General features: G+C 38.0%; 1 protein-coding gene across 1 annotated transcript in view; it reads left to right on the top strand.

Annotated features, from left to right (window-relative positions):
* The window catches only part of DHX35 (DEAH-box helicase 35), a 28,554-nt gene extending 14,489 nt beyond the window's left edge, over positions 1-14,065 (top strand). The window contains exons 15-22 of the mRNA XM_026862344.1: positions 4,723-4,818; positions 5,168-5,262; positions 5,852-5,929; positions 7,075-7,204; positions 7,933-8,014; positions 8,555-8,626; positions 11,046-11,157; positions 13,764-14,065. Coding sequence (XP_026718145.1) covers positions 4,723-4,818; positions 5,168-5,262; positions 5,852-5,929; positions 7,075-7,204; positions 7,933-8,014; positions 8,555-8,626; positions 11,046-11,157; positions 13,764-13,808 — 710 coding nt within the window. The 3' untranslated portion in view covers positions 13,809-14,065. The remainder of the gene's footprint in view (positions 1-4,722; positions 4,819-5,167; positions 5,263-5,851; positions 5,930-7,074; positions 7,205-7,932; positions 8,015-8,554; positions 8,627-11,045; positions 11,158-13,763) is intronic.
* Positions 14,066-14,299: the final 234 nt, after the last annotated feature.

Genomic DNA, 14,299 nt, shown 5'->3' with positions numbered 1-14,299 from the left:
ACTGGTAGAAGCTTTTTGTTGGTGTGTTTTTAAGATGTAACTCAGTCTCCTCTGAATTTACTTTCTTTTCCTCTGGTTATTTCAGACAGGTAAGCAAGTAAAAGGCAGCAAGAGCTTTCTGGGAGGAACCTAGAAATCTGTTGCGTATAGACTAGAATTTAACTGTCTAGATTGGGCACATGTGTATTTGATAGCTGTCTGCTGTGTATTTCCTTGCACCTTCATGGGAGGAACAAGCTGTTTGTCCTTGCTAGGAACAGGGCTCTGAGCTGATGAGGGTGTTGGCTTGATTCTCTCAGGCAGATACTCTGTGTTTCTTCAGTCCTTACAGGGTGGTATGAAGATAAAAATGAAGTTCAGATGCTAATTAGATCAGTACATGAGCGAGACACTAAATTTACCAGTGTCCAGTTAAGTTGTTAGATACCTAAGCTCTCAGTGTGGTGATCTTCCATTTTGTGTTACTGTGCCAGTTGCTGGAATCATGTAAAATTGAAAGTAAGGGTTTGACATCTCTTTCACAATCAGACTGATTGTAATAACCTAGAATTTAGCAACCTTAATATAATTGCTACTTCATTTATTCCTTGGTCAGACTTTAAAGAGCATAGTGTATGCATTTTAAATTTTTCTGTTAGCGTGTTACATTCATTATCTGATCTTACCTGTGTGCAGGCACTCTGCCTAAACACTGTAAAATCTGATGCTTGAATTTGGAGGCCAGTCACTGGATGCTAGAATTAAACCCAACAGAGAGTGTGCTTCCCCATGGCTTAGTAAAGCAAGTGTCACACGTTAGTTTTCAGACCTTCTCATTGATAAAATTTTGAAGATATGACTGACAAAAGTTAAGAGCTAATTTAGATAAATTTTAAAAAATGAGATCTAGTCTGTGTTTCTACTCTGAATGTAGTATGGCCTATGAGTAAAAGACTACACCTCAAGTAGTGTAGTGCTGTTAAAGTAGTGTTGTTGGGCCTGCAGTTGAGACAGACCACACCTGTAGCAAGTCAAACTGTTCTGATTCTGTTAACGGTGAATACATGATGCAACCCCTAAAATAACCCCTGATCATTCCTAAAGGCAGCACATTTCCTCCTGGATGAATTGGAACTATGTTTCTCACACTCCATGTCTGTGTTTCCGTGCACAGCCTGTTGGCTTTTCATGCTTTTAAATACATAGGAGCTCATTTGCATGCAGCTTGCAAAGAGAGTCTGTTCTAGTTTCAGTCTTGAACTTTTTGATTATGGACAAAGAAACAGATACACACAAGCTTCTAATGAAAAGAAGAAAAAGCTAGTCTAACAGACCTTGAGAAAAAGCTAGTCTAGCAGACCTCATCATTCAGAGCACTTTGCTACTACTTAGCTACTTAATAGAATATATTTTTCTATTATGTTCTCTGAATTATTAATCACAGCTTGTTCTCAAATTCAGTAGAGAGTCTGAACAACGCTTCAGTCATATGGTTCAGTTTTAGGTAGTCCTGCAAGGAGCAGGGAGTTGGACTCAATGATTCCTATGGGTGGGTCCCTTCCAACTTGAGCTTTCCATGAATATGTGATTCTAAATGTGTTCATTTTGGCTTTATTCATTAGCTGCTGTTGGATACCTTTAACACTCAGATCACACTGCAGTAATGTTTTCAATTTCTTTTTTGTTGTGGCAAGTGAAATGTATGCTGTCTAATTTTGTTTATAGGAAGAACTGTTATATTGTTGGTCTTTTTGACAGCTATTGAATCCTTTTGAATGCAGCAAACTTAAACAAAGCAGAAACTTGACACAAGAACAAGTAATCAAAAATCTTATTCTCATGGAGCTGTGAGTCTGGCCACGATTTTGCTCTGTGCTGATTCAGTTCCATCTTGTAAAGAAGCATTTCACTTAAGGCGCTTGGTTCTTGGCAAGCTGCTCAAGCTTGGAACAAGGACCTTCACAGTGGCTCAGAAGCATGTTGCAAGGATGAATTCACAGCCAAAACCACCTTAGGGAAATGGAGAGGAAAGGTCAATAAACTCACTGATTAGCTGTTTGATGTTTTGGCAAAGTGTTATGCTCGTGGTAGATTCACAGGAAAGTACAGAGCTGTTACTCTCTTGGCTGCCCAGCTTTTGTAGCAGAGCAGAGAAGTGCTGATGTTGGTGTTTAAGGTAGAAGGAAATGTGTGTGCATGTGTGTGATGTACGGATTCGCTCTTCAATTTTTGCTGGTTTCAAGGTTTTAGGGTTTTTTAATGGAGATTTTATATAAGTTGCAGAGGTGAAACTGCCCAAGCATTTGCAGGTGCAGTAAGGATTAAATTTTTCTCATGCAAGTATGAGCATGTATTTCATCATTTGCATTGTAATAGCATGCAAATGTGCTGTTTAGGGTCAGGACCCTATTGTGCCAGTGTGGTGCCAACAGAGAAACTTGTGCAGAGCAAACGCTCTTAAGATTGAGATAGTTCTGTTGAATAAACACATCACTGGTTTTAGACTGATTTTTACAGTGACACAAACTGATTACATCAGGAGTATCTCTTCTTGGCCTTCTCTTTCGATGCCCCTTTGAAAGTCTGAGTTGTCAGTTCGAGTTTATTGCTTTTAAGCATAATTTAGGAGGTAAATAAGCAGGTTAAAAGTGGCTTTATTTGTAGCTTTATTTCAGATACAGATTTTGTTGAAGACTTTTAAGTTGTCCTCTATCAGAAACAACTGCTCTACCGAAGTTTGAAATTGTCTTTTAATCCCTCAGCCCTTCACATAGAGGTGGTTGTTACTTGAAACTTTTTAGTGCCAACAGTACTTGCATAATCTCTCCTGAGCATGTTCAATAAAAATCTTTGTAATATTTTTTTTTTACGATCTCCAATTTCCTATAAGTATATAGAGATACAGTGATTGCTTCCATGATTATTTCAAGGAGATGTTTACCTATTCCAAACTAGTATCCATTGCAGGCCTTTTGTGTATATTCAGGCTTACTGCTACAAAGACATCTGTGCACAAGCTATGTGTATATATATATATGCATGCAAAATTGCATTGAGATTTCTAGGATTCAGCAGAAGCCAAAGGATTTTGGCTTGATGCACCTGTAAAAAGTTAAAAAGGTAGTAATTTCTCCTTTTTCCTACTTAGGAATGCAGTTACCTTTCTAGAGATGAAAGTGTATTCTAAGTTATTAATTGTGGTGTCACTTAAACTTTTCAAATTGCACTGGTCAAATGAAAGCTATCATACCTTAATTTTCGCAGTTTCTGTGACTTTGTGTTTAAATATATTCTTTCATCTTTTCACATAAGCTGCCTTTTTTACCCATTTCTGAGGAAAATATTGTGATGTTCTGTGAAATGCCTGTTAGGTTTTGTTGAACAGTATAGGGGTGTGGTGAGTATTCACTCACCATTGTTGTAATAAGCGAGATCATAACAAATCAAATCCTAAAGGAAAGTAAACACTTGATAGAGGTATCTGTGGTTTTAGATATGCTGACATGAGTTATAGGAGATCTCATTCCTTTACTTGATTTGTGGTTTTGCTTTTCTCTGTGAAACACAGATGAAATACAACTGTGGTTTTTGGCCACCACACAGTTTGACAAATAATATGTTTATATAATGCGTGGGCCACAGTTGTGTTTCCTCAGTCCACTCTGCTGTGGTTATTCATGCAATCTGCAGCTCCCCAAAGTCCTATTATTGGGCTCTTGTTAGTCCCTTGTTGTGTAGCTTTTCTCTTGTGCTCTGCCTCTTTGTTATTACTCATACAACTTGACTCACTTGCAGGTTTCTCTTTCAATTTTCACTCTTTGCTGCTTTTCTTAGCAAGCTCTTTTCTTCTTACTGTTTCCTGTGTCTGTATATTATTATTATTATTATAATTATAATTATTATAATACTCCCTATGTCCTTTTGCAAGGGAAATGGTTTTCTGTTTAAATCGTTCCCTGAGATTTCCGTGTAGTGCTCTGGATTAGAATATGGCCCGGTGGTTTGCATGGGTAAACCTTACTGCATGTGTTTGACTGTAGGCTAAACTGGTAAATGTGCAGGGCTGCTCAGTGATAACTGGGAATCAAAAAGCAAGCTGTCATGCCTACCTCCAGTAAAAAGGTTACAGTTGGAACATGGCTGACAATTTAGTTATTGATTCGTGAGGCAGACTAAACAATAAAGAATCTTCATCATCTGTACATCTCTAGTTTAGGTTATATTAAATTATTTTTCTCTGTGATGTAAGGAGATGTGACTCAGAATAATTACACCCTACCCCACCCCACCCAGCAGTGCTTCCTGTTTCTACAGTTATTCCTGTTCCATAATTATGCCCTTTTTAATTCTCATTGGGACTCCTGCTTCTGGCCCCCATGAACGAAGATGTTGCTAAATATTTTAAAAGGAGATGCAGAAGTCTGATAGACACTCTGGCCATTGCATTGACACTGACTGCAGGCTTTCTACATCGTTGGCACTAGCAATGGAACTTGGTCAAAATGAAGATACTTATGTGTTCAAGTATGTTTGGGGAAAAAATAACGAAGGTGACCAGTGGGAGAGTAAATGGACATTAAGGATTGCTTAGTTTAAGCTTAGTTTCATATAAATCTGGCAACTCTCAGGTGCATTTGCTATATTTTAGCTCATAATTCTGCTCTTTAGTATGCATTAATTCTTAAAGAAGACTTGCTGTGCTATTTTTCCTGTATCACATCTACATTTATTAATATGCTGCAGGTTTGGATATGCACTGCCGTTTAACAGAGCCTCTTGGAATGAGAATAGCAGAGTTTCCTTTGAATCCTATGTTTGCAAAGATGCTTCTGGAATCCGGTAGGAGAAAAAAAAATCAGATTTTCAGTATAGTCTTGTGATGAGGACACTGCTTCTTGTAGTGTAGTATAAAATACTTACTAAACTTGAAATCAATTGTATGCTTCATCTTGGTATGGTGTTTAGTGAAAAGAATTGGTTAAACTCATGGACCTCTCTAAGTCTAATGCATTTGTCTTTTAAGTTTTCTAGTAAAAACATTTACTGTTATACTAAAAAAATTCAGGAGGTTCAGTATTTTGTTTTTATATACTATAAAAATATATTCTGCTTCTTTCCCTTTTTATTCTATATGGTGATAAGTTGAATGGAAGGTTTCCTTTATTGAATTTCTCTGTTTACTCCTCAGGAAATTTTGGCTGCTCCCAGGAGATTTTGACAATTGCTGCCATGATGCAGATTCAAAACATTTTTGTGATCCCTCCAAATCAAAAAGCTCAGGCTGTAAGTTCAATCATGTCTCATTTTCTTTTTGTTAGTTCCACATTTCTGGATTTCTGCCAACTATTTTATTGATACCCACTACAGACTGCAAATTTGTATGAAAATGAAGCAAGGTCTTGAACTGTACCTATTGGTTATAAGAAGAAACAGTAACGGTGGGAATCTTGGAGTTCTTTACTGGTGTTAAAAGCCTCCTTCTGAGGACCAGAAACACAAAAGATTATAAACCAAGAGTAAGAGTTTCCCAAATAAATCACGCCTCCCTGAACACCACTTCCTTTCAAGAGGAACAAAAAAGAAAGTATTGGGATGTGGCAAATGCTTAATAGCTAGCAGGAGCCTAATTTTAATGCAACCCACTCTTGGATTCGGGGGGTTCATTTTAAGTTCATTTTTCTGATTTCAGTTTTAGAAGTGGTCCTGAATATAGTTGGTCTAGTAAAATATTGCTGTTGCCCAGAGGAACTACCCTGTACAGTAAGAATTTTGATAGTCACGAGGAAATACAGAGATGATGGGAACTGGGTGTATTAGATATGGCTTTTGCAAAAATCAGTCTGCTTATAAAAATATATTTCTTCTTCTCCAGGCCAGGCAACACAGAAAGTTTGCTGTGGAAGAAGGTGATCATCTTACTATGCTTAATGTTTATGAAGCCTTTGTCAAAGTAAGTCAGTTCAAGTGTATATGGATTTGCAGGAATGGGAAACACTGAGGTCCTTAGTTCTGACTTTGGAAGTTCTGGATATAGCATCCTCAAAGCTGGGAACTTACCAAGTCTATTAAGTGACAGATCTGCTTTAAAATATTTTCTGATCATATTTTACCACAGACCTTCTGTAGTTGTTCTGAACAGGGAATAGAAAGAATTTGGTTTGGGCATAGCATGGAAGTCTTATGGGTGGACAGCTGTATTTTCAAGGAGACTGGGATTTTTGAAAGGGCCTAGGAAAAATAGGTATCTGAAATTAATATTCTCTCATCTTCTCTATAGATGTATCAGTTTCACTGTTTATAAACTGCATCTAAATCTAGCAGTCTTTTTAAAAAATTGCCTCATTGACCATCATATCCTCTTTTTTAGTGACCTTAGGTATTTACCCTAAGGTTTTACACCAATCTTAATACTCTGTAAGCTGAGGTTTTACTTAATGGTTTTGAAGTGCTGTACGTATTTGGGAGAAGTATTTTTTGCTGGTATAAAGCACTTCTGTAATAATTTATTTGCAGCAGTGTTGGGTTGAAGCAGTATAACCACGCAAGTGTTTAAAAGAAGACTTCCCTCTCCCCAACCCTAAAGCAATCAGTCAGGCACCAACTGAAATTTTGCTGTTTAAATTTTATATCCACCTAATTCTCATAGAAAGCCAAATGCAGAGGCTCTTGGAGTAAGTGCTGGCTTCTGGTGGAATAGTTCTTTCCATGGAGAAGACCAGTGAGAACAGTGTACAGCAAAAGTTGTTTACATTCTGAGATTGAAAACAGACTAGTTTATGATATGGTGCTTTTGTGTGTGAAAATGGAATGACTGATGCTCTTCTCTTTCACCACATATGAAGAAATGAAGCACATATCTATGAAAATATCCCGTGGCATTTGTTCTACTGCTATTTAGATGATGTTTGAAATGTGTCTTGTAGTTGCTGGTGCTTACATACCCTTGTTAGTTGCTATGTAAATAGGTAATTTTCAGGGAAAACAACAATAAATATGTTGTAGGAGACAGAACAAGGCTATGTGATCCAGGAGATTGGGTTTTGTTTTGCTGATGGAATTTCATTGTAATTTTTTCTTATTCTTCTCACTGTACAGCACAGCAAGAGCTCTCAGTGGTGTCAGGAACACTTTCTGAACTACAAAGGGCTTGTCAGAGCTTCTGTTGTAAGAGAGCAGCTGAAAAAGCTTCTCGTCCGCTTTAAAGTGCCAAAGAAGTCCAGTGAAGGTGAAATGATATATTTTTTTTTAATGTGTTTTCCAATATATATTAAAGGTAGTCTCCAAATTGTCAGTCTGCTTCCTGCTTTTATTGAAGCCTTTGAAGTATTTTCTCCTTGGCCTAAAAATAATGTTAATTAAAACCATTTTTTTTTCCTGAAAATGACTGTGGAAGAGCATGTTAACCCGTTTTTGCAAATAACATTTAGTCCAGTCTTCAAGTCCAGACTTCTTCAGTTAGGTTTTCTAGAAAGAGATTATCATCACTGATTTTATATATTTAATGGACAGATTTACAAAAAAAGTCATAAATAGGTCACCTTGTTCCTCTTGATTCTTCAAAAAGCTGTTTTTCTAGTATGTTCAAAATGATGTACAGTCATTGGGATCTGACTTCCAGCTGTGCTGTGTGTGCATGGATGCCACGACTGCTTCTCAGCACTTGTCTCAACTGCTCTGAAAAATCAGACTTCCGTGCTTAGCTGTCACACAAGGTTGCTTTAAGGACTGTGAAACTATCTTCATGGAGACACCAGCGGCAACAGTAGTTTCTTACATAGTAATTTTGATTTGCTGTGAAATTGAAGTCAAAAGAGATTGCAGGGTTTGTCTGCCTTCAAGCCTTTGCTATCAAAGCCTGATGCAGTGTGAAAAGTTGTCCGAGATGATTAAGTGGCATTTTAGGGATTTTTACCGTTTCATTGACTCATTTTACATAAAAATTATTTTCTTCAGGTGATCCAGATCCCGTTTTGAGATGCATAGTTTCTGGATTCTTTGCTAATGCAGCTAAATTCCACTCTACTGGAGCTTACAGGTAAATGTATATAGCTTCATTACAACCTTTGCTTAGTTTAAAAGCTCCTTTGACTGGATACATCTATCTAAGTATAATCAACAAACAGATGCTTCTCTAGACACCTGCAAGAAGAAACAAAATGTTTGATTTACTAAATATTTGAATTTTTGCATCTTCAGGCTGCGTCAATGTTCATCTCTTCTCTTTGCAAATATAAATAATCAGAGTTATTGCTAGTAGGAAGCTGTTACCCTGTGTTAATAGAAACAAGTACAGTCTGTGCTGTAGCACTCCCAGTGCACTGAATAAAAGCGTGGAACACTGCTTTTTCATTTAATATAGATAGAACTCTTTTAGGACATTAAATTATCATTTCTTCCTTTGGCCAAGATTTAAGTCTGGTTTCATCTGAAAGCCTGTTCATTAAATGCAAATTTTTAAAATTTGCTCCAGCTCTTTCATTGTTGCCTTTTATTAAACATTCTTACTGGGGATGGAAAGATCCAAATGTTAAGCAATAAATAGATGCATGGTCTGAAGTAGTATCTTGCTTTCAAGGACTATCCGTGATGACCATGAACTTCATATCCACCCCACTTCAGTGTTGTATGCAGAGAAGCCACCACGCTGGTAAGTTAAAGCTGCTTTCACTTGCTTTGTGATCTTTACAAGACATCCTCAGCATCCAGACATTTTCATGAATGACTTTTCTCCATCTGTGGAAGAATAGATTTAAAAGGTCATGGTTCCCTCAGAGAGAATTCAATTGGTATTTCCTTTGCATCTTTTTGTAGGCAGTATCCAAATACATCAGGGAAATAGTGATGTTTAACTGTCAAAAATCTGTAAAAGTTGGAAAGCAGAGTCAGGTGATCCTTTTTTAATAGGCACCATATTTTGCACTTTAAATTGCTCTCTGAGTGGTCTCTGTACCTAGGTAGAACTAGGATTCATTTACTTTTATTACACCTATTAAATAAATGTCCTGTCAAATAGGTGCTGCAGTAATTGCAAATGGTTTGCTAGGAGAGGGCATACATGTCAAATCCATTATGCAGAAAGTTTGAGAGAAATTATGGCTGTCTAGCAGATAGAGGAAAGAAGTTGTTGTACTTCGGTATTAGCTCAGGTATTATAATTCCCTTTGTGTGTCAAAGATGCTCAGATAACCCTTAGAAATATGTTTCTAACTACCAGGTCAGCAGGATCAACCTGAAGTATTTGGACTCTTGTCCTTCTTTTTCCTGTTGTTGCTGAGACTTCGAAGGATAAAGTTGACTGGTGTCATCTGTTACATTTGAATTTGGGCTCCTACTCTGTTGTGTAGGGTTTGCAGGAGTGTAACCAACTGGAACTTGGCCATCAATTACAGTGGCTTACAAAATAAAAATGAGTGCAGCATGCTTGCTTTAAACTGTACTAGTTCTTCAGGGCTGAGTTGAGCAGAGTGTAGCTAAAGTAATTTTTGCCACTGAAACAAATCTGATTTGCTGCTGTTTTGCCAGGTTTTTTAACCTTCTGTCACTGCTATTAAAAATAAAACACAGGTTTTTTTAAATGGTAAAGGAATACTTTGCAGATATATTTCTGAAATTTTCTAGTTTACAGTAGGTAACATCCTGAAGGAGGTTGGGTTATGGGAGAGTGACAGACAGTAAGAAGAATAAATTGAGAGGAAGTTAATCCAGAAAGAAAGTCTGGTGGTCAGAGAGTACTGGAAGAATTCTTTACTCCAGCATTCACCTCCTCCAGGGTTCAGCTTTTAGATGACGAGCCCTCAGCGTTGAACTTCCATCCCAGGCTTGGGCAGTTTCAGACATACAGAAAAGCAGACCTGTAGAGGCTCGCTGGAAGTCTTAACTGGCAAAGCCTTAAAACTGTGCTTTGCTCCACAGCCTGTTTTGCTGTTGGTGGCAGCATTATTGGTAGAGTTTTTAGGAATACTGATTCTGGGCTTAAATCCCTTTCTGGACCCCTGTGTGGCAGAACAGACACAGAGCTGTCTTCCAAGGCCACATGGTATTGTCACCGCCAGCCTGAAGAAGCTGCTGACTCGTGGCATCCTGTAAGATGGGCATTAAGAACTTACTCAGCAACCCTAATCCCAGTTCTACTGCTGCATGGGCACCCATCCTATATTGTGAGCTTCAATTCTCTGGTACAGGTGTATATAAAACATGTTCTCATTCTTCTTTGTTTTCCTCAGCTCTCTCTTTAGGGTTATTATTTGATATGTCTCAGGTTACATTTGGCAGAGGAGGGAATTTTGGACTCTTTCTTTCCTCTTTGCTTTTGAGAGCAAAATACCAATTAAAGAGAGACCACAAACCTTGTGGGTTTGCAACTCTACTGTGTATAGAAGACAGATAATGACTTATGGTCTTGGTTTCTAACCCTTCAGCGCGTGGGTCTGCACTGCTTCGGTAAAAATTACTTTCCATACTGAAGGGTGGCTTCAGGAATAGCTTACCTGTGCTGACAACGTGTTCATGCTGGCAGCAGGGATTGAGTCCACATGGCCAGCTGTTTGTAAAGCTCTTAGCAGGAGGTGTTCTGGCAGTAGTTAAAGCTGATTTCTTTCTCTAATCCTTACCTTGCTTGTCTGCAGACAGGTACCAGGGATAGTCATGCTGTGATTTGTGCCCTACTTGTTATGGGTCCAGGGTTTTGGTGCTTTTGACATGCTTCCCCATTTTGACATGCTTCCCCATTACTCACAGAGTAACTAATATTCTGTGTTTCAGAGCATCTGTTACGAGTTCCCCTTGGCCCCATTATAAGAAATATTCTTTCTTTTATATCTTGCATCCATATATCCTGGTAGTATGTGAAGGTGGTTTTAATGGCAGTCTAAAGGCTGTCTTAATGCAGCGTGCTCTGAACAACCAGCAGGAAAGAGGTAAGAGACTGTATTATAACTTAAAGACTCTCTTGTCGCTCAGTAAATACTACTTCTGGCAGCATGTATGGGAAACTGTCTAAATATGCTGTTAATCATCTCTCTCCCTGATTGCTTGATAGCAAACACTTATTTTTTTCTTTCTCCTAGGGTAGTCTACAATGAAGTCATACAGACTGCTAAATACTACATGAGAGATGTGACTGCCGTTGAATCTGCATGGCTCTTGGAACTGGCACCTCATTTTTACCAGCAAGGAACGGTACGGAATCGGCATAAAGCCCAAGCGGTACCATTGCTGTATTAGCAGCTCTTGTATCTGAACTTTTTAAGTGTTTATGTTTTGCTGTTGTCTACTTAATGGTACAAAAATGAATTTGGTTTTGTTAATTCTTTGTCTTTTTTTCTAACACATTTGACAAAGGCAGTAATGACCCCTGCAGGGTAGGCCCCTGAGTCTTTAATGGTTTTAATACAAAGAAAGAGGATAATAAATTGATGCATGAAAGCTTTTTCCCTATTATCTAGCCAACAGACATGGTCTCAAAGTTACAAAATAGCGTATCACTCTGAAATGAAGCCTTCAACCATTTTACACTTAAATATAGGCACTTGGTAGCACTTCTCTGAGCAACAGTATAGCCAGGCAGTGGTCATACTTTGCACAGTAATTTTAGAGGAGACTTTGCATGCTTTGTGAATGTTTGTGCAAGTCCTGAGCCTTTTCTAGAGCATTAATTATGTTTACTGAAAAAAAATCAGCTCTGATCTGTTCAAACTTGAAATGGCAAAGAACAGCTGCCATTTGTGCAAACCTTTATTGCAAATGCTGTTGTGTGATTTACACACCTTTTCTCTACAAGTGTCTTTTAATAGTTGTCACAAACCTTTATCAACCATGTCCCATGTGAATCTGTCAATCTAGACCTATTCACTGGTCATTCTGAGAACTGGATTGGTATTAAATATTATCTAAATGTTAGTTATGCTGGAGCTGTTGATACCACATTGCATGTAAATACTGTACAGGCAAGATTGCCAAATTGATCTTGCATGTGAATTTCCCATGGGAGATTAATAACTACTGAGCTTTATATTCCAAATTTGTGAAGTACTTCCAAAATACTGACTGAAAAAATGCACTCGCATATCAGACCTATGCAAAACAGGAGATCAGTTCATGTATATGAGCAGCCATGTTGCAAAAATGGCTGTTTTCAGTTTACACATCTGTTATGTTATTTGACTTTTCTGAAAATCTGATGGGTTTTTTCTTTCACTTCCTGGAGTTTTTTAAAAAATGGAAAGCACTGTGGTGCGTGGAGCACCTTAGAACATACCTCTGTGGTTACAGTGTACAGCAGCATTGGCAGCTGTCCATGTCATTGATTTGAGAGGGTTGGGGTTTTTAATGTTGAGCTTGGATAATTTATCTCAGTTATCCAGACACTTACCATCTATAAATGCACTTACTAAGTAACTGAATATTTTCTGCCTTTTTGTCTATAACACATTTGATAAAGGCAGTAATGACCCCTGCAGGGTAGACCCCTGAGTATTTAGTTGCTATTAGACATTCTGCAGGTATGATGTAAAAAGGAGATGAGCCAATCTTGCAGTTGTATCAAATCTGCTCCTGGAATAAATGGCCCTTGTGACTCATGTACATGCTTTAACATCCCATACACAACACAATATCCCATTAGGATATGACCTCTCCATGGGCTCGGTTTTGGGGTGAGGTGGGTGGTGTTGGGGAATGTGACGCAATGATTTGTTTGGGCAAAACTTGAGTTGCTTTCTGTAAGTGAAGAAGCCTTGTCTTGAATAGTACCACCTACCTGACTGAGCAAACGTGTTTTTCAAGGTGGTACTACTACTGTTGTAGATATTCTTTGAAATTACATCAGAACCAAATTTTTACTATTGCCATCCTTTTAATTTTATAGAGATGAACTCATTTTGCAGCATGACCTAAGCATTGCTTTCATCCTAAAATAAATGGAAGCTCTGGGGGATAGTGCTGGTTTTGAGGAAGATTATTTTTTCCAGCTTGGTCAGTTATCCTTGTCAGCCAGAAGACTTGGGTGTCTTTATAAAATGTTTAAAAATTAGAAATGCTCCTGTTGTTTAAAGCTTTGAATTATACATGTAAATTTTGAATAAGCAAGTCATTGCAAGACACACAAATTTATGCCAATTTGTAGACAATCAGACCTTTTTTCTATTGAAGGATACACCTTTGTGCTAATAAGAGATTCCTGAAATATGAGAATTTTTATTCCTGTATCAAGTTAAAAACAAATTTCAACCGAATAGGATTCTGTATGAAAATATTTTCTTCCACAGCTTCATCATGGTCTTGGTCAGTTATGTCTCATTCCAAATTTTGCAGGACTTGCTTCATGTTTTCATTCCACGTTTTTGTTGGCCTTTTTCTTTAAGAGCATAGAAGTTCAGAGGTCCAATGCAACTAGAGCTGCTGTGTTAATTCACTAATTAAAATCTTGTACTTCATGTACTTACTCCTAGCATTTATGCACATGTTGTTGGCAACACATTTTCAGTGCATTTTTACAATCTGGCAGCTTGCTTCTGGGGGAGATTGTTCCTATGCTTGCAGTTAGGACAGAAGTACTAGAAGATGATATTTTATACCAAGCCAGCATATCACTTTGGGATGCATGCGGTTTTTTGACTTCATAGATTTATTTTAGCTACATCAGTAACAAGCAGAGCTTTGGAAAGGTGGTCTTTGATATTTGTGTAAGAATTTAATTAATTTGGGTTTAAAGACTGAAAGTATTCTAGTTGAACATTTTTCTGATTGTGTATATGCTAAGTGATTTTTGTTTTCTTTTCTTGCAGCATCTTTCCTTGAAGGCAAAAAGGGTTAAAGCAGATGACCACTGATTTGACATGACTTAAGTCTTGTGACATCAGATGCAGAACCTACCAGTGATTTCAAGCTGGCTACAGTCCATTCAGCAGTCAGTTCATTAGCAATTTGATCTTACATCAACTTAAATGTTTAAATGCCTGCCAGGATCTGTAGAGGTTTATGCATGACCAGCACATTGTAAACCTATGTAGAGCTTGCATTGTGGACATTTTATTCTTTGCCTACTTGACCACTGTTGTTAATCTGGGCATGTTGCTCCTTTTAAATAGGTAGAAAAAACAATTTTAAAAGTAAGAGGACATACAGGACCACAAAAAACCTGAAACCTTCAAGAAGGAAACTGATTTCCTGGAGTGGTATGGCTGCCTTATGAGAGTGGGGAATAGGGTACCCTGCCTCCTTTTACCTAGAGCACTATGACTACTACCGGCCAAACTGAGACTGACTCCTGACAGCGGGAGCTCAGGGCAATCAACTAGCCCTTGAAATGCAAGGGGCTGCC

This window comes from Athene cunicularia (genome assembly GCF_003259725.1).
Source record: "Athene cunicularia isolate RWA chromosome 20 unlocalized genomic scaffold, athCun1 chr20_part1, whole genome shotgun sequence".
Lineage (NCBI taxonomy): Eukaryota > Metazoa > Chordata > Aves > Strigiformes > Strigidae > Athene > Athene cunicularia.
Note: the sequence above shows the minus strand (reverse complement) of the source record. Positions and strands in the feature narration are given on the sequence as shown.